General features: G+C 43.7%; 1 protein-coding gene across 5 annotated transcripts in view; it reads right to left on the reverse strand.

The window, feature by feature from the left end:
* The window catches only part of DOCK8 (dedicator of cytokinesis 8), a 194,247-nt gene that overhangs the window by 112,783 nt on the left and 62,108 nt on the right, over positions 1-19,356 (reverse strand). For all 5 annotated transcript variants that reach the window (XM_029055093.2, XM_029055091.1, XM_029055090.1 and 2 more), the window contains 4 exons: positions 9,299-9,422; positions 7,393-7,605; positions 4,520-4,605; positions 1,246-1,312 (listed from right to left, as the gene is read on the reverse strand). In XM_029055093.2, coding sequence (XP_028910926.1) covers positions 1,246-1,312; positions 4,520-4,605; positions 7,393-7,605; positions 9,299-9,422 — 490 coding nt within the window. The remainder of the gene's footprint in view (positions 1-1,245; positions 1,313-4,519; positions 4,606-7,392; positions 7,606-9,298; positions 9,423-19,356) is intronic.

Raw genomic sequence — 19,356 nt, forward strand, 5'->3', positions numbered from 1 at the left:
CCCAAGTGATGATTAGTCCTTACCCAGAGACACTTTGTACTTGATCTAGGAGACTGCTGGGCATTCATACATCACTGTCTGATTTGAAATGAACAATACATGCCACAAACATCAACACGCCCTCTTTGAAAGGGGCCCTAATTCCACAGAAAGTCGGGGAGGCCTGGGGAGCAGGAGGGGGGCTGTGGCTCCCAAGGGGCTGGCACTGAAGAGAGGAAGCCATTAACTTTGCCCCCAAGGCCTTTGAGGTTCATGGAGCTGGAAGGGGGCTGGAAGAGGAACCAAGATGGTGTTTCCAGGTTTTGGCCCCTGTACAGAGGGGCCTGGTCCCTGGCCCAGCCCTGGCACTCGCGGGGTTGCCTTTGTCCACACTGGGCTCCGGGGCTAAGCCTCAATCTGACAAGTCTGAGGGAATGTTCTTTGGAGCAAGGTGAGGGTTGGGGCTCAGGAGCCAGGCTGGTTCACACAGCTGCCATGCCACTTCCCAGGCTCGATACACCTGCCTCAATCTGGGACAGGGCAGATACTGCTTGAGCAACAACTGCTCTGGCTCCCCTGGTCCATCTTGGTTCAGCCTCAGAGCTACTGGCAATGTGGCTGGTGGCAGTGGCAGAGGAGGAGGAAGAGGAGACAGAAATAGTACAGCAACTGAGGACAAGTACCCCTTTCTCTCTCTCTCTCCTTCCCCTTTTCCCCCCTCCCTTCCCCTTCTTTCTTTCCCACCCTCCATACTCCTCATTTCTCCCTCCTTCTCCACCTCATCCCCTCAGAGCCCCAAATTCACCCCTGTGCCCCAAAATGAAAAGTTGGCACCCCGACCCACATTACTCAAAGTCTTTGGTCACTAAAGTCTCTCAAATGAAATGTACATTCGATTTTGTAATCTCCTATCCTGTGCACATTCAGACTTCTTACACAAGAGATATCTTCTACCATGACCCAAGATGTTTCCTGGAAAATAGAGAAGAAAAACTCCCAAACTGAACCACATATTACATCCAAACTTATCTTGAATCAACATGCAATCAAAGAGCCTCATCTCATACATTTCTAGTCTCAAATAACAGGAGTCCATCATTACTACACTCTTCCCTGATTCAGCTGTTATTCCTCAAGACAATCTGCCAAGGTATTTGAAATTAATTCATCCCAAAATATTTGCTAGCAGTCACTCAAATTTATGTACGATTTTACTGAGAAAAACCACCCTTTCCATCGATGAACTTTTCATTAGTGCCTCCTTACCTTTTTTCGCTCTTTGACGTCATACAGGGCGATGCTTGCAAACAATGGTTCAATTTCTATCTCAAACCTGTTGAAAATGAAGAAAAAGAAGCTGGTTGCCACATCAAAGGAAGGACATAGGTGAGATGGTGAAGGTACGGAGTAGGGCAAATATGAAGATCTGGGGAAATGGAGCAGCTTCCACATGACGATAGTTAGAAAAGATTAGCACTCCAGCGTGGAAAGTTCGAGGCACCCGGAAAGTGGGTTCTGCTACTTGGCTGTTGTGTGACTTTGGGCAAGTCATTTAACTTCTCTGGGCCTCAGTTCCCTCACCTGTAAAAATGGGGATTAAGACTGCGAGCCCCACGCGGGATAACCTGAATACCTGTATCTACCCCAGCGCTTAGAACAGTGCTGGGCACGTAGTAAGTGCTTAACATATACCATTATTATTATTATTTTCCTCCAAGTACTTCATCCTATCAGAGACAGGAAACTACACTGAGTGGGCCATTCGTTTGACCCAACAGAGGCATTTCTTATGGACTTATACACTTTGTAACCTAGTTGACTGAGAATATGTCTACCAACTCTGTTGTACTGTCCTCTCCCAAGCGCTCAGTACAGTATTCTGCACACAGTAAGCACTCAATAAACACCATTGGTTAATTGACTGATTTTGACTTTCAGAAAGTGCCAGTTAGATTCTTCAGGATGTTTTGTACATTTGGGTCAAATCTCTAGGAATCTATTCTCAACTTCTTTTTCTAGGTGAAGGGTGGGCAAGAGGTAGTGAGTAAAATACCGGGAAGTAAAGTGAGAGAAGTGACAGGAGTGGAGTGGAATGCTGGATGCTACAAGTGGGAGGGATGGTCTGTGGCATGGTCAGCAGCACTCCACTCCACTCCTGTCACTCCTCTCACTTTACTTCCCGGTTCAACGTTTAGGCTGCAGCCCCAGGATTTAGATGCAGAGTTAGGGCCTGGATGCTATGGCCTTTCCGGTTTCCTCCCCATCCACAGGAGCAGAGTTGATTGAGATCTTAGTAACCCTCCTGTTACCAAAAACCAAAAGCACTGCGGGTGGCCTCAGCCCACTCTAGCTAAAGGCTAATTCACATCTTTTTAGGCCACGCCAATTATCCCTTAATTATACGTTCACTTGAGAGCTGGCTGTGAGATCCTAGCCTCATCATTAGGAAGGACTGTTGAGAAAGGAGAAGCAACAGTTTGTCCCAGAGACCTTTGAATTTGTGGTTCGCAAAACTGCTTTTCTGGAAGGGAGAAAGGCTCATTAGTTGAAGTTTCCTTCAGCAGCTTTCTTTCCCAGGTTTTCCGTTGGCTGCCTTTGAGTACCAGTTTTTATTACTTGTGGGCTTGCTTTTAGTCTCAGAACCTAAATTTTGCTCTGACAGATCCAATTTTGCCTAGCCTTAGTCATTATCAATAATATTCACTGTACTAGTACTCACAGTAGAGTAGATGTTGTACAAACTACACAAACCGCGTGTCCCGTGTACTTTGAAGGTTGCCACATTTTAATTGTATGAATTTTCTCCTAGGATTAATTCTAAGGTAAGTAGAAAGACATTTTCTTTAATGCTACTCTAAATTTCCTGAATTTGCAATTGGGCCTAACCCTCCCCTTACTGTTGCATAAATTTGAGGATTCAGTGTCCTAAAAGAAATAGAAAATCCCAAACATATGCTGAATGCATTTATAGGAAACAGAGAGGAACTTTTGGTTGCATGAAGTTCTAGAAACTTACTACAAAACTCTTGTTTAGTAACATCCACATATCTTATAGAAAATTATAAGTAGGCAAACAATGTCCATTTGAAAACTGTGTCTGAAGGAAAGCACAGCTGATGGAAAATACCTTGGAGAATAGAGGCAGAATGTTAAGAGGTTGGAGGAAGGCAAGGTGAGGAGGGACAGGGGTGGGTTACTATCGCTCCATACCCAAGCAGGGTCCTGCTGCTCAATCGTGAGCCCTGCTGCTTTAGTTGCCATGGGGCAGGCAGCCTGGTTGGGCTAGGGGGAAGAGGTGCGGGAAGGTCATCCCAAAGAGGAAGCGGCAGCAACCACCATTGTTTGCAGGTCTACAGATGCTGCCGCTTCCTCTTCCAGGAGGCCACTCACTTCCTCCAGCCTAACAGGACCTCCCACCTGCAAAGCATATTCATTGGCCAATGTAGACAAGGCGGAACTGTATTGAGCCATAGCTCAACAGGCTAGGATATGTTCACGTCGAAGGTTCGAGTCTCTTTTATTATTCCTGCTTCAGTACAGGCTATTGTTCAGTTTTTTATTTAATATATTCTTTTTTTCACTTCTTTCCTTCTTTCTTTCTTTCCTTCTCCTCGACTAAGCGTTTCAGCATTTCGTTTCGATTTCTTACGAATGTCCCTGTTAAACACAAATGCCACCTTTTTGGCTCCAGGCCACCAACTGGTTGTTGTTCCTTTTATCTGACGACAACCCTGGCAATCCCGTGGGTGCTCCCGGTTGGGTTTTTATGGTGTTTGTAAAGAGCTTACTATGTGTCAGGCACTGTACTAAGCGCTGGGGTAGATACAAGCTAATCAGGTTGAACACGGTCTGTGTTTTACATGGGGCTCACAGTCTTAATCCCCCTTTAACAGATGAGGTAACTAAGGCTCCAAGAAGTTAAGTGACTTAAGGTCAGAATAAACAAGTGGCAGAGCCAGCATTAGAACCCAGGTCCTTCTGACTCCCAGGTCCATGCTCTATCCACTAGGCCTCACTGCTTCTCAAGAAGGTTCTGCTTGGGGTCACCCCAGTCCTTGTACCACCCTCAAGCCAGCTCTGATCTTTGCCTAAGAGGGTTGTAAACAAGAACTACAAATAGGCTTATTTTTAGCCTCATAGTCCTCTTGTGTGTATGTGTGGTACATGTGGCAATGACTTGAATTTTCTTTCTGCAGCTCGAAAACTTCTGCATTATGAAATGTAGTTTTTCACTGCTATGGGAAATCCAAGTGATTCAATTTCTTTTAATAATGCCCTCTGTCACAACTGACCATATTTTCACACCTGTAAGGCTGTTTAAGAGTTGAGGAGCCAACTTTTAGGGAGGGGCTCAAGGGTGGCCAGATTCTTGAAGCATGATGACTCAGAAGGGGTAGGTTTTCCTGCTGTTTTCCTCTACAGTGCATTTTCCCTGCTGGCCTGTCTAATTCAAACCCCCACATCCAAAGTAGATAATGTATAATGGCAGAATGAATCTCATTCCTGTAATTGGGGAAAAAAAAATGACCCAAACACTTACTTCAGCATGTGCAGTTTGACTAAAATTCTGTTCCCCAGGTGTTCCTTTGGGCATTCTGGTACTGGGCGGATTTCCACAGCGTCCTCCTATTATTAATCACATGATTATTAAGTTGCTTATCAAACTTTTACAAGCCACAGCTGTGCAACTGCTTTCACTATGTAGAAGTTACCACCCATTGCCTAAATCAGTCAAACCCTTTTAACAGGGACCCTACCCCCACTTCTAACAAAGTCCATTTGAAAAGTGAACCACTTCTCATTTTAGAAATCCATGAATTTAAGAGCAGCAACAGAGGGAGGAAGGAAGGAAATGAGACCATGTATGTAACTTTGTAACATCCACCAGATGGCATTGCAAAATCCCATTCTTATTGTTTGCTTCTCATTTTAGTTTCTTTCTGTTACTACCTTCCACAACAATTTTACAAGTTCACGGACAATAGAACAAGCCAACTCTATAAGTGAATTAAGACTATGCAATACAGTTTCTCTAAGATGCGTAGACTGTTTCGGTAATTACTGTACAACACTGAATTACAGATTTTAAATAATCACAGAGATTGTGAGTTGATATAGCAAACTCTACCAAAAGGCACAGACCTATTCAAGACACAACAAAACTATTTTACATAGCCTGGCCCTGTAAAAATCGGCCCCTTTGGTTTCATTATACAGATTTTTTTGGTATTTAAAATAGTTCACATTCTGTGTGCTTCATTCATTTCCCTAGGTAGAGGAGTCTGTTCCTGCTTGGGTCCTGAAGCTGCTTTAATAAATTCCAGGAATACAGATTCCCCCCAGCACCTCAACAGGGGAACAGGTTGTCAAAAGGCTAGCATGGTCCCTAGTTTAATGCCAGTCCCCTTTACTCTGCATCTCCTCAGCTCCTGGAAGACACCCACAAGAAGCAGTGTGGCCTAGTGGAAAGAGCACCTAGACTGGGAGAGAGGAGACTCTTCCACTTGCCTGCTTGTGTGACCTTAGGCAACTCACTTAATGACTCAGTGCCTCAGTTTCCTCAGTTTCCTAATGGGAATTAAATACATGTTTCTCCCTTCTCCCTTAGACTGTGAAGCCTATGTGGGCCAGAGACTGTCTGATTTGATTATTCTATATCTCCCCAGTGTTTGGCATGTAGTAACTACTTAATAAATACTCTTATTATTAATCTCATTAATAATATAATAATGACAATCATCATCATTATGCCTTTGCGCTACTTTCGAGAAGGTAAAAAAAGCTCCAAATTGGCCAGAGTTAGGGAAATCAAAGATGACAGGGTTATGGCGTAGGCAGGGGTCGAGGCAGCCACAGACTCTGCCGGTATGGGAGAGAAGAGTGGGGCAAGAGAGGGAAGTGGGAGCAGAGGGGAGAAACCATAATGTTAGTCAGAGGCGGCAGAACCCAGCTGTTCAGAGTATTGCCATTCAACACCTCAGATCCACTTTTCCCTCTAGGGGGTAGGAGAAGCTGAGAAGCTGGTGAGAGTGGCTTAAATCACCAGCTCTCCTGCTTGGAGCCAACTCTGAATTTTCTCCCCTTCTGGCGGACATAGTGAGCAGGCAACTTCCCAGCTTGGCCCTCGCCTAGTTCTTAGCCCTCATCTCTGAACCACGCCACAGAGGGTTCTTTTCTCCTGACCCCTGCCACAGTGGCCTGACTGTGAAACCTGAGTGGGTGGAGTGGGTTAATGGAGAGGGAAGGGAACCGGAGGGACAGAGGGCAGAGGCAGGAACAGGGAAGCGAGGGCCAGGGCCTAGGGCTGAGGCTGTGAAGAACCAACAGGAAAAGTTAGAGGGCAGGTATGGATATGGGCGAGAAGCAGCATGATCTAGTGGATAGAGCACGGGGCTGGGAGTCAGAAGGTCATGGGTTCTACTCCTGGCTCTTCCACTTGTCTGCTCAGTGACCTTGGGCAAGTCACTTCAATTCTCTGTGTCTCAGTTACTTCATCTGTAAAATGGGGATTAAGACTGTGAGCCCTGTGTAGGATAGGGACTGTATCTAACCCGATTTGCTTGTATTCCCCCCATTTGCCCCCACCCCCACCCCCTGCAGTGCTTAATACAGTACCTGGGACACAGTAAGTGCTTAACAAATACCACAGTTATGATTCTTATTATTATATGTGTGCTGTGGCCAGTGTCTCAGGCTGCCTAAGCACTGTGTTTAGCCCATCAAAAAGGTTTTATGTCACCAGCTAAATGTAGCTCTGCAGATCTATCTCTTGTGAATGCAATCACTGGAGAGATATATAATGGCCAGTTTAAGAGGTGGGTAACCGTGCACTCTTTGAGTGTTAAGAGCATTATCGAATGCTTGGTGTTACTTCTATATCTGCAATATTTTTATGCATCACAAATCATGTCTGATAAAGGCTCATCTAACAGCAAATTGAAAAAATATTCTCAAATAGTAATAATAATAAGAAGAATGGTGTTTGTTAAGCACTTACTATGTGCAAAGCATTAGACTAGATATAATATATGTAGATCAGACACAATTCCTAAGCCCTCTTAACCTCTTTTCTTATATTGGTTTGGTCTCTAACAAAGTGGCCAATCCACACACAGAAGCATGAGGTGCATTTTCCAAGCCCATCCCAACCCGAATTCAATTTTGACATGGATCAGATGCTAGGGAAGAAGAAGGGAGTTATACACAGTAGATTTGGAATTATCCATCCATTTCATTTATCTTTACTCTTCCAGAGCTGCGAGAGTACAGATAATCAAGACCTAGCTGAAGTTGCGGTAAAGAATGAGCAGACAAAAGGATAATATTTCATAGAAATTTTAAGCAGAGAGCTTTTCTTCTTCCTATTAAAATCTGTTTTCTGGAGTAGCCAACTGTAAAGAATGGTTCACTCACCTCATCCACTGATGGGTAGAGGGCAAAGAGCTCAGCCTGCCTGTTGGTCCTCCGGGCTTCTTCATTTTGCCTCTCAAAGTCTTCTAAGCTGACATACTGCAAGAGGTTCTCCAGCCGCTGGTCAGGCTGGAGGCTACGGAGGTCAAAGTCGCAGGAAGTGAGGTTGGTTCTCCCAGAACTGACACAGAGCACTCTGCAGGGTTTCGGGCCTGCCTATTGGAGGGGAAACACATTATTAGTAGGAGGAAAATCCCACCTCCACCACTTGTCTGGCAGGTAACCTCGGGTAAGTCACTTCACTTCTCTGGGCCTCAGCTCCCTCATCTGTAAAATGGGGATTAAGATTGCGAGTCCCGTATGGGATATGGACTGTATCCAGCCCTATTATCTTGTATCTATCCCAGCAATTCATTCAGTGCCTGGCACACAGTAAGCCCTTAAGTACCATAAATTTTTCTTATGAGAAAGTGGAAAAGTTATTTGGGATAAGTAGAATATCTGGGTGTCCCAGTATTTCTAGGTTGGACAATCTGAAATGTTCCCAAATTGCAGTTGGGTTCCTTGCTCATCTGGGAGGATCCTGATCTCATTTAGTGGCCTTTTCTGCCCTGCTGCATAGATTCTCCCCAACCAGCTCTCAACTTCAGTGTGTTGAGGTGGGTTTGAAAAGAAGTCAGCAGTGGAAAGGTGACCCGACAACCAGAAATCCCACATTAGGTGAGATAATCATGCTAACTGAGATTCTGCTGTGCCGCTCAAAAGGCCTAAACTATGACCTGCCTTAGGCCAGAGTAGCAGGAGGGAAACGCTCAGTCAAGGTGTTGATGATGACAGCAACTGTTGCCTCCAGTGAAGAGGAAGAGGTGTGCTCCTCCTCTTTTTTTAGCAACAACAACCCTCCTGGGTCATCGTTGGGCCTTCCCACACAGATGGAAATGTGTCAGCCAGGCCCACCAGAAACTCCCATCAAAGGCCTGGACAAGCGAATTCAAGCATAGCCAGAGGTCAAAACTGCCCCCGCTCCCAAACCACCCACCTCTAGACTGTAAGCTTGTTGTGAGAAGGCAGTGTGTCCATTTACTGTTATATTGTACTCTCCCAACCACTTAGTACAATGCTCTGCACACAGTAAATGATCAATAAAGGGGACTGATTAGAAGAACCATATAATGGTCACCCTTCTGGACATCCATCCTAATGGTTAGGGAGGTACCATCTAACATCTCTAACTTGCCCTCTAGTAACCCATTATGGACCTTTCATCCATGAATGCATCCAAAACCTTCTTGACCATCCTGCTATTTCTGCCTGCCCAATTTCCTGGGGGTAATTACTTCCATTCTGCTTCCCATTGGCTAAGTGAAGTGTCTCCCTTGGTTTGTTTTGAACCTCCAATCCTCAAGCTTCAGCAAGGTTGGTCCTAAACCATTCCATTCTTGGTGTGGATTCCCAGTGGGCAGATCCCCAACCAAGAAATAGACTACTATTAGACTCCACTGGGGGGCATGTGTCTACGTTCGCAAGTCATGTGGATAATTCAGGCCCCAAATACTTTCATCTGAAATAGCCAGATAAATCAGGCCGAATATCTAGGTCCAGATAATCTGCTAATATGTCTACCTGACCATGCTATAGGATGAGGAGGGCTTGTAAACTGGGTCGAGATTTGCCCCCTTCTACAATCCTGCTTCTTTTTCAGACACTTCATGATATTACCATGTGGGTGATGAAGATGGGATGTGTTGTATCCATCCATGATTGTCACACACTGACCACTAGCTTAACCAGAATCTCACCTGCAATGCATATGTGAGGCTCACAAACATCAAACTCAAATTTGAACAAAACCAAGAAAGTCAGTCTAAGCAGGGCATCCGCTGTAATTATCTCTGTTGGTAAGTAATACCTGAGAACTGGATTCATTGTATTCCAAGGATTCTGACTCAAACGTTTGTCTCTGCAGTGTCTTGTGGAAGTCTTTTCGGGAACCGGTCTTTCTGAAGCCACAAGTTTCTGAACTGCCTTGGTTTCTTGAGAGGGAGAGGGAGGGAGGGAGGGAAAGAGGGTGGAGAGAGAGAGAGAGAGAGAGAGAGAGAGAGAGAGAGAGAGAAATAAAGATAAAAATAATAGACTTGGCCTAAATTTAGATTTTTGGTTAAAGCGTCCTGGCAAAGACAGCAGCTACTGTAATTCATCAGAACTAATATGCACTATGGCAAATACAAGCCCCCTTGAAATTAGGAACATATTTGCCTCCTGGCTGGCTTATTGTTGAGGCAAGGAATTAAATGGGAAAGCGGTTCTTCAGAGTTACTGTGAACTTAGCTGCAGGGCATTTGGCTCCAAAATGCAACTCACTCGGGACCAGAGCAAGTGACCGCTATGTATGCTCTTTTGCAAAGACCAAAAGCTATAAAAAGGGGCATTTTGAAGATAAAAATAGGAGCAAGTGTTTTATTTCTACAGAACACTTTGGGATTATGAGAAAAAGATGTGGTAAAACATTAAAAATAGAAATGAATAGCATATACACACCATCCTCTCACTTTATTTAATGTTTTATAGCCACCCTCTGCTAAATCCCTTAAGAGAAACTATTTCAAAATACACTTCCATACAAAGAGTCTGAACTAAGTAACTAGTACTGCCTGTGGAGAGAAAGAAAAACAGAAGTGAAAATGTGACAGCACAAATACAAAAATAATTATGGGTAATTAAATCAATGCTAAATTCTATAAACAATTTCTAATTTACATAAGCACTAGAGGCTAAATCAGAAAATTCATTGGGTTTTTTTTAAAACAAGAAGAGATTCAAGTCTTTTTTTTTTTTACATAGTATTTGTTAAGCACTTATTATTCGTCAGGCACTGTACCAAGTGCTGCGGTAGATACAAGATAATAATAACAATGTTGGTATTTGTTAAGTGCTTACTATGTGCAGAGCACTGTTCTAAGCCCTGGGGTAGATTTAGATCTGGTTGTCCCATGTGAGGCTCACAGTCTTAATCCCCATTTTACAGATGAGGTAACTGAGGCACAGAGAAGTTAAGTGACTTGCCCACAGTCACACAGCTGACAAGTGGCAGAGCTGGGATTCAAACCCATGACCTCTGATTCCCAAGCCCGTGCTCTTTCCACTGAGGCACGCTGCTTCTGGACACAGTACTTCTCCCACATGGGACTCAAAGTCTTAATCCCCATTTTACAGAGGAGGTAACTGAGGCACAGAGAAGTTAAGTGACTTGCCCAAAGTCCCAAAGCACAGACAAGTGGTGGAGCTGGGATTAGAATCTAAGTCCTTCTGACTCCCAGGTTCATGCTCTATCTGTACCTCAGTTTTCTCATCTGTAAAATGGAGATTCAATACCTGTTCTCCGACACCTCTTAGACTCTGAGCCCTGTGTGGGACAGGGACTCTGTCCGACCCGATCATCTTGTATCTACCCCAGTGCTTAGTGAAGTGCTTGGTACATATTAAGTGCTTAACAGATAATGATATTACTATTATTATTACTACTACTAGTAGTAGTAAGATAAGGAAACCAAAACTAAAAGATTTTCCTGGGTACTTTAGATCTCCCAAATTTCTAAAAATGACATTGCTGGAGTCAAACTACCTTCAGTGAGAAAGAGGAGGTCAAAGAATGCAGCAGTATTTTTATTCTTAGGACTTTTTAAAATAGCAAATGAACTGCATTAATAAATAAACATCAGTGTCCCTGCAAAGCTTGAAGTCCATTTGATAGGGAACAGGAAAGTAAAGGAAATGTTACCCCACAGGAACATATTTTTAGTGTTCTGTCTGAATGAACAAAAAGCTTCATTAGGGTTCGATAAGGCAGAAATGGGTTTGGGTATAAGGGAAGAAAATAAATCTAAATGCAGATCAGCTTGCAGGCTGGATAGGTTGCAATGTAGAGTTCAATGAATCAGTGGTTTTTATTCATTCATTCAATTGTATTTATTGTGCGCTTACTGTGTGCAGAGCATTGTACTAAGCGCTTGGAAAGTACAATTCTGCAACTGAGACAATCCCTACCCAACAAAGGGCTCACAGTTTTTATTCATTCAATCATTCAGTCATATTTATTGAGTGCTTACTGTGTGCAGAACACTGTACTAAGCGCTTGGGAGAGTACAACAGAGTTGGTAGACGTGATCTCTTCCCACAAGGAGCTTACAGTCTAGAGGGGGAGACAGACATTTAAATAAAGTACAGATATGTAACTAAGTGTCGTGGGGCTCACAGCGGGGTAAATGAATTTTAACTGCTTGAAGGGTACAGACCCAAGTGCACTGATGATGCAGAAGGGAAAGGGAGTAGGGAAATGAGGATTTGGGGAAAGGCTCTTGGAGGAAGTGTGATTTTACTAAGGCTTGCGGGACAGTAGTAGTTTGTCAGACACCAAGTGGGAGGGCATTCCAGGGCAAAGGGAGGATGTGGGCAAATGGTTGGCAGGGAGATAGACAAGATGGAGATACGGTGAGTAGGTTGGCGTTAGAGGAGCAAAGTGTGCAGGCTGGGTTGTAGCGGGAAATTGGCGAGGGAAGGTAGGAGGGGGAGAGCTGATTGAGTGCCTTAAAGCAGATGGTAAGGATGTGGATGGGCAACCACTGGATTTTTTTGTGTTCCACATGTGGATGGTGTCTCAAACCATTTGTTCATTTGAGGATTAATAATTAACAATAGTTCTGTGTATATAAAGTTGTATCAATCTGATACTGGTTTCTTCAAAACAGAATACAATACAAAGCAACTGCTTTTTCTCAGATTACTTCAATGAAGGCCTTATCTAAATGATTTAATATGTTAGTATTTAAAAATAAAAAATACTGGATAGTCCAAACCTGGTTTCAATCTGATCAACTTGTATCTACCCCTGTGCTTAGTACAGTACCTGGCATATAGTAAGCACTAATGATTACCATTATAAAGGTCCATTTTGCCTTATCTTTTCCATTTTGAATTAATCAGGCTTTACTGACACAGGGTCAGAGACTTTTCAGCATTCCAGGAAAGTGATATAAGTAAGGATTTTTTAAAAGCTGCAAAACTTTAATGGAAAGACAATAACAATTCCACCGAAATATTTGAAAGGACTATATAGAACCTACAGTTTTTATTTCAAATATCTCAGCAATTTGAGTCATTAACAAAAAGTACCTACTTTCCCTGGCAGCTATGGAAAACCTATCTTTATTCCCAAATGCAATGAAACTGATAGCTCCATTGCCGCTTCCAGATTTCCTGAATAACTGTGTGGGAGACTTTTTGGTAAGAGAACCATACCCTTTCCCTCCTTCTTGTCTGCGTACTCTCCTCAGAACTTTTTTTAAAAGGGTAGACTCACTTGTGCACACTACCACCCCATTTATGTTGCTGACCTCTTTCGTGGCTTTCAGAAAATAGCTCAGGCACTTAGATTTGTGACCTTTGGGCAGTTGATATTTGTCCTACCCTCAACCTCACAGCACATCTATACATATCTTTATACTATATATTATAAATTATTTATTTATTTTACCATCTGTCTCGCTCCCTAAACTATAAGCTCGTTTTGGGCAGGGAACGAGTCTGTCAACTCTGTTGTACTGTACTCTCCCAAGTGCTTAATAAGTGCTCTGCATATAGTAAGCACTCAATAAATAAATACCAATGATGAGAACTGACTGTAAGCCCGTCAAAGGGCAGGGACTGTCTCTATCTGTTACCGATTTGTACATTCCAAGCGCTTAGTACAGTGCTCTGCACATAGTAAGCACTCAATAAATACTATTGAATGAATTTCCAATTTATGTCCATTTTTGCTTTAAAGAAGCCTGGCTGATACTTCTGTACAATTCACTTGATAAAAACTACGAGTTGGAATGACTCTTGGTATCTCCTTGGTACTTTATTCATTTCTTAGGGAGTTTGGAGAACTCAAAGCCACTGCTGGACAATGCTCTAAATTGCCATGACATGAAATCCTCAGAGAACCACACGCCTGTCACTCACTCGAGGAACTAGTCCAGCTCTTTCAATCAATGAATCAGTGGTATTTATTGAACAAACATTTACAGTGTACAGAGCATTGCACTAACTGCTTGGGAGAGTATGATACAACAGAATTAGCAGACAAGTTATGTGTGGCTTAGTGGATAGGGCATGGGCCTTGGAGTCAGAAGGACCTGGGTGGGTTCTAATCCTGGCTCCACCACATGTCTGTTGTGTGACCTTGGACAAGTCACTTCACTTCTCTGGGTCTCAGTTACCTCATCTGTAAAATGGGGATTAAGAGTGTGAGCCCCACGTGGGACAGGGACTGTGTCCAACCTGATGACCTTGTATCTATCCCAGGGCTTAGAACAGTGCTTGGCACATAGTAAGCACTTAACAAGTACTAGAATTATTATTATTATTATTATTATTATTATTATCAGTGAGCTAATAGTTTAAAGGGGAAGACAGACATCAATATGACTAAATACCTGATCCGACCCCAACTCCCCCAGCCGGTAGCTCGGAGCCCCGTGTGTCTGTCCTGGTACTTCGTTCACCCTACTGGTCTCTCGAGCTGATGTGGCAAAAGCAGAGGCTACAGGCTGAAACACCCAGGCACTCTCTGGGAGCCAGGGCTCCTGGGTTCTGATCCTTCGCTGGGTCTCTGTTCTCCCTTTTGTACCCTTGACTACACACCTTCTGGATGTGGCAAGGAGGGCAGGGGGCAGAAAATCTTACTGGCACCGCTCTAGACTGTATGTTTGTTATGGGCAGAGAATGTGTCTGCTAATTCTGTTGTACTGTACTCACTCTCCCAATGCTTAGTGCAGTGCTTTGAGTAATAATATATAATTTAAAGATATGTACATAAGTGCTGTGGGGTTGGTGCAAATATCAAATGTAGAAAAGTCACAGATCCAAGTGCATAGACGACGCAGAAGGGAGAGCACTTCAGCAACCTAGAACGCCCAGAGTCTAGAACCTCGGTGATCTAGAAGCGTGGGAACCTAAAATTTCGGTGACCTAGAACCTCATGAGTCTAGGGCCTCAGGAGGAACCTCAGGAGTCAGAACCACCCCAAGAGGCCAGAAACTCGGAATTCAGAACCTCCAGAACATGACCTAGAACCTTGGTGAACCTAGGTCACCAAATTCAATTATATTCAATCGTATTTATTGAGTGCTTACTGTGTGCAGAGCACTGTACTAAGCGCTTGGGAGCCCTGCCCACAACAAATGTACAGTCTAGAAGGGGCAAATACCTGCCACTTGCCTGCTGAGTGACTTTGGGCAAGTCACTTAACTTCTCTGTGCCTCAGTTCCCTCATCTGGCTGTTATTGCCTACTTATCTGGAATTTTAAGCAAATGTATGTTTTCTTTGCTTTTCCTAAATGTGCTATCTGGAGTTTCGCATAGGTGCCTAAGGGCTTTCCTGGAATGGCCACATCAAAAGAATAATAGTTTCTAGCTTCATCTTAGTTTGTTTCCCTCACAAGGGGGAAAATCCAGCACAATCTGTTTTTAGCATAACAAACACTGTCAAATGCAATGCCCTCTTCAAGCACTCCAAAATTTCTGGCAATTGTCGATCAACCCATGGTACTTATTGAGCATTTACTGTGTACAGGGCACCATACAAGTCTCCTGGGAGAGTACGATATAACAGAGGTGGTAGAAGAGGTGGTAGACATGTTCCCTGCCCAGAACGAGCTTATTGCCACGATCAGCAGTGAAATTTCTCCCCAGGACTAATGATCTGAAATAAGAGCAAACAGTGCCTTTTCCTGTTCTTCCTCTGGATTCAGTTTCCAGTCTGGGGATTCCAGTCTGTGCAAGCAGCAAAGCCCTCTTCTAGAGGCACTGGTAATGGGGGAAGAGCAGAGACCAGAGAGTATGAATCATTCAGGAAAAGCCAACTACAGCATGAACGCCAACCAACTCAGTAGGTAGAGAGCTGTTTGGCAGCGTGCCATTAGCAACACACATTTGCCTTGCTATCGCTCACTCTTGGCAGCTGTGCCAACTGAAGCCACAGTGCCACAACCCCATTTCCTACCTGGTCTACTAAAGAAAGAGGAGGAAGACTATATGATTAAAAAATGATAATAATAATTATTATAATGATGGTATTTGTTAAGCACTTACTATGTGCCAAGCACTGTTCTAAGCACTGGGGTAAATACAAAGTAATCAGGTTGTCCCATGTGGAGCTCACAGTCTTAATACCTATTTTACAGATGAGGTAACTGAAGCACAGAGAAGTGAAGTGACTTGCCCAAGTTTACATGGCAGACGAGCAGTGGAGCCAGGATTAGAACCCAGGTCCTCTGACTCCCAGGCCCGGGCTCTTTCCACTAGGCTATGCTGCTTCTCAAGGGTGCCACTTTTACAGGGAAAATTCTTAAGGTGCAACTTTTAACTTTTCAAGGACCCCACTAAAAGGCAGGGTCCACCACTCTGACTTTGCCTCTGGCCGGCTACTAATATATAAGTCGCTGGTCACCAGGGGAATATGTCAGGTCGCAGATCCCGGAGAAACGCTTAACTCAGGGAGGTCCCTCCCTTTTCCAACTTGTGTTCCAGCCCTGCCTCTTTCCACCACTTTCCGGCTCCTCTGGGATGCCAGTTGTGCAGTCAGGGCTTGACTTTCCTGTCCTTGTCACCCCAAAAAAGGCTAGTTTAGATTGAGAGCCCCTCTTTGGCATTCCAAATATCCAATCACCTCATCATATGACATGCATCTGAAACAAAACAGGCTCGATGATAGCATACAGTTTTTTTTCTTGTTAACTTTCTTTTCACAACTTCTTCAAAGTAAATAGATGACTAGGAACCTCGACAGCAAGCACACAATTGTGTCATAATAAGCAATTATTGAGCAGCAAGAAATAGCTTTTATAAGATTTTTATGATATTTTGGGAGTAACTGAATGATATGCACTGAGGTGTTTGAAGTTTAATTGTTTATCAGTTCACTGGAAGTGAAATATGGAGCAATAAAGCCAATGATACCATATTCCTTGACATCTCAGATGTCCTTGAGTGTGACCTTCTTTTAGAATTATTTTAATTACCCAGGATGGAAGTCAAATCTCTAGAGGGTTTTATGATAATGCCCATAACACTTATGAAATGTTTCCTTGTCCTTGGAGATAATGCTCTAAGACTATATAACAATGTAAACAAGCTTAATTATTTACGTGTTTAGTCTTCCATTAAGATGCAGAACATAAGGAAGTTAATCTCTTTTTGGTTCATTTACTGAAAAATGGTGGGGGAGATACCTAGTTTAAAATATTTTTGAAATATTTTTATAATAGCAGCAGCAATTATATACTGAGTACTCAGAGTACCAAGTACCCAGGCAAAGGTTAGCATCCAAATGAATTTAACAATAAATGAAATTATTTCAAAGTAATTAAAGGGGACAGACTGACAATGTCTAATTCCATTAGACCAAAGCTCTCTATTCGTCCTTTCGAAATTCTTGCTTATTTTTTTTTATGGTATTTGTTAGCACTTACTATGTGCCAGACACTGTACTAAGCACTGTATTAATGCTTTGCAGGTGAGATCAGGGCACAGTGAATAAGCTGGAGCTAGAGGAGCAAACAAAGTGTGCAGGCTGGACTGTAGTAGAAGATCAGTGAGGTGACATAGGAGGGGGCAAGCTGATTGAGTGCTTTAAAACCGATGGTAAGGAGCTTCTGTTTGATGGCAACCACTGGAGGTTCTTGAGGAGTAGGGAAACACAGACAGAACAATTTTGCTGATAAACAATCCATGCAGGAGAGTGAGGTATGGACTGGGGAGGGGTGGGGTGGACAAGAGGCAGGAAGGTCAGCGAAGAGGCAAATGCAGGAGTTACGGCGGGATAGGATAAGTACTTGGATCAGAGTGGAGGCAGTTTGGATAGGGAGACGAGGGAGGATTTTAGCAGTGTTGTGAAGATAAAACCAAAAGGATTTGGTGACAGATCGAACGAGCAGGTGGAATGAGAGAGATGAGTTAAGGACTAGGCCAAGGTGATGAATTTGCATTCATATGGCATTTTTTGAACTACCTAATCCAAGTTGTATCTGTCTGGATTAGTGCCTGACCAGATCCCACACAAGCAATGAACTCCTTTCACTGGACATTAAATAGATCTGTTTACAGACCACAGTACGATGAAACAAGCCATTCATTGGAAAAAGGTTCAGAATACACAAACAAGAGTTACCCTGCAAAATAGTGAGGAACAATAATTTTGTAAAATTGCTCTGGTCCGTGGTAATCTCTGAAACCCTGTGTCTTTGAATGAAGGAATGGAGAGGGAGAGAGTTCCCTTTCTCCTAGTATCTCTACCGTGGCCTAGTGAAGCAGCTGGCATCTGCCACCTCTCCTCCACCCCAGCGAGGGTCCCTGTTCCTGACCCACCCTGTCCATGCTGGGCTGTGGGGATTTAAGCTGCAGCTGAGCGCGTCTGGCATCACCCCCACCACTGGACGGCCAGCCATGATGCTTCCTCAGGAACTCACATCGGCTCTCCTCCTCCACACCATCAAGCAGACTCCATTCTGTCCTGTCTTCCACCGCCCAGTGCGAAAAAGAAAAACACCCACAGCCTGAGGCCTCCACAAAACCTTGGGAAGGGTGTTGGCCTTTGGAGTGGTTGCTGCGGCTGTGGGGTTGACTTGCACTCTGAGCTGTGAGGAGCCTGAAATTCTGCTCTATAGGGATCTCCTTCTTCAGTTAATTGCTTAGCACCATTCATTTTGAGCACTGGGAGGTATCAATTCTCTATGTGAAAAAGGCAATGGGAGTCAGAAGTCAGGGAAAGAGTAAGTTGTACCTCCCCCCACCTCATCTGGCCTCATACATTTCCCATAGTGCCATCCCCTTTCTACCCTCACTCCCTCTTCACAAATGCAGCTTTCCAATGAGAAGCAGTATGGCCCGATGGAAAAAACACGGTCCTGGGAGTCCAAGGACCTGGGTTCTAATGTCAGCTCAGTCACTTGCTTTCTTTGTGACCTAGGGGAAGTCATTTATAGCTTCTTCAACTGAAAAATGGGAATTCAATACTGTGAGCCCCATGTGGGACAGAGACTGTGTCCAACCTGATTAATTTTATCTAACCCAGTGCTTAGAACAGTGCTCAACACATAATAAGTGCTTAAATACCATAATGATTATTACTTATGGGGTAACTACCTGCAAAGAAACAGGCAGACTGTTAACCCGGGTTGGGCAGGGACCATATATGATCTGATTATTTTGTATCTCTACCCTAATCTCCATCCTGATTAACTTGCATCTACCCCAGTGCTTAGAACAGTGCTTGACACAGCCATCAGTGACAAGAAGTACCGTAAAAAAAAATCACTGGCATTTACTGAATGCTTACTGTGTACAGAGCACTGTCTGTCTCACCGCTAACCCCTTGTCCATGTCCTCCCTCTGGCTTGGAACACCCTCCCTCCTCACCCCCATTCAAAGTCTTATTGAAGCACATCTCCTCCAAGAGGTCTTCCCTGACTAAACCCCCCTTTCCTCTTCTACCGCTTCCTTCTGTGTCACCCTGACTTGCTCCCTTTATTCATCCCCTACTTCCAGACCCAAAGCATTTATGTACATATCTGTAATTTTATTTGTTTATATTGGTATCTCCCCCTCTAGCCTGTAAGCTCGTTGCAGGCAAGGAATGTATATTGTACTCCCAAGAGCTTTGTACAGTGCTTTGCACACAGTACTGCTCAATAAATATGACTGAATGAATGAATGGATGAAATCAATTAGGAGAGTACAATAGAACAGAGGTGGTAGACTTGTTCTCTGCCCACAAGAAGCTTACAGTCTAGAGGGGAAGACAGACATTAATATAAATAATTTACACATAGTATGCACTAAATGTAATAATAATAATGATAACTGCACAAATACAAAGTACTAGGTGACAGTACAGTAAGGCTGAGGTGGAGGCTGGGAAGTTTAGCA

This window comes from Ornithorhynchus anatinus, chromosome X5 (genome assembly GCF_004115215.2).
Source record: "Ornithorhynchus anatinus isolate Pmale09 chromosome X5, mOrnAna1.pri.v4, whole genome shotgun sequence".
Taxonomy (NCBI): domain Eukaryota; kingdom Metazoa; phylum Chordata; class Mammalia; order Monotremata; family Ornithorhynchidae; genus Ornithorhynchus; species Ornithorhynchus anatinus.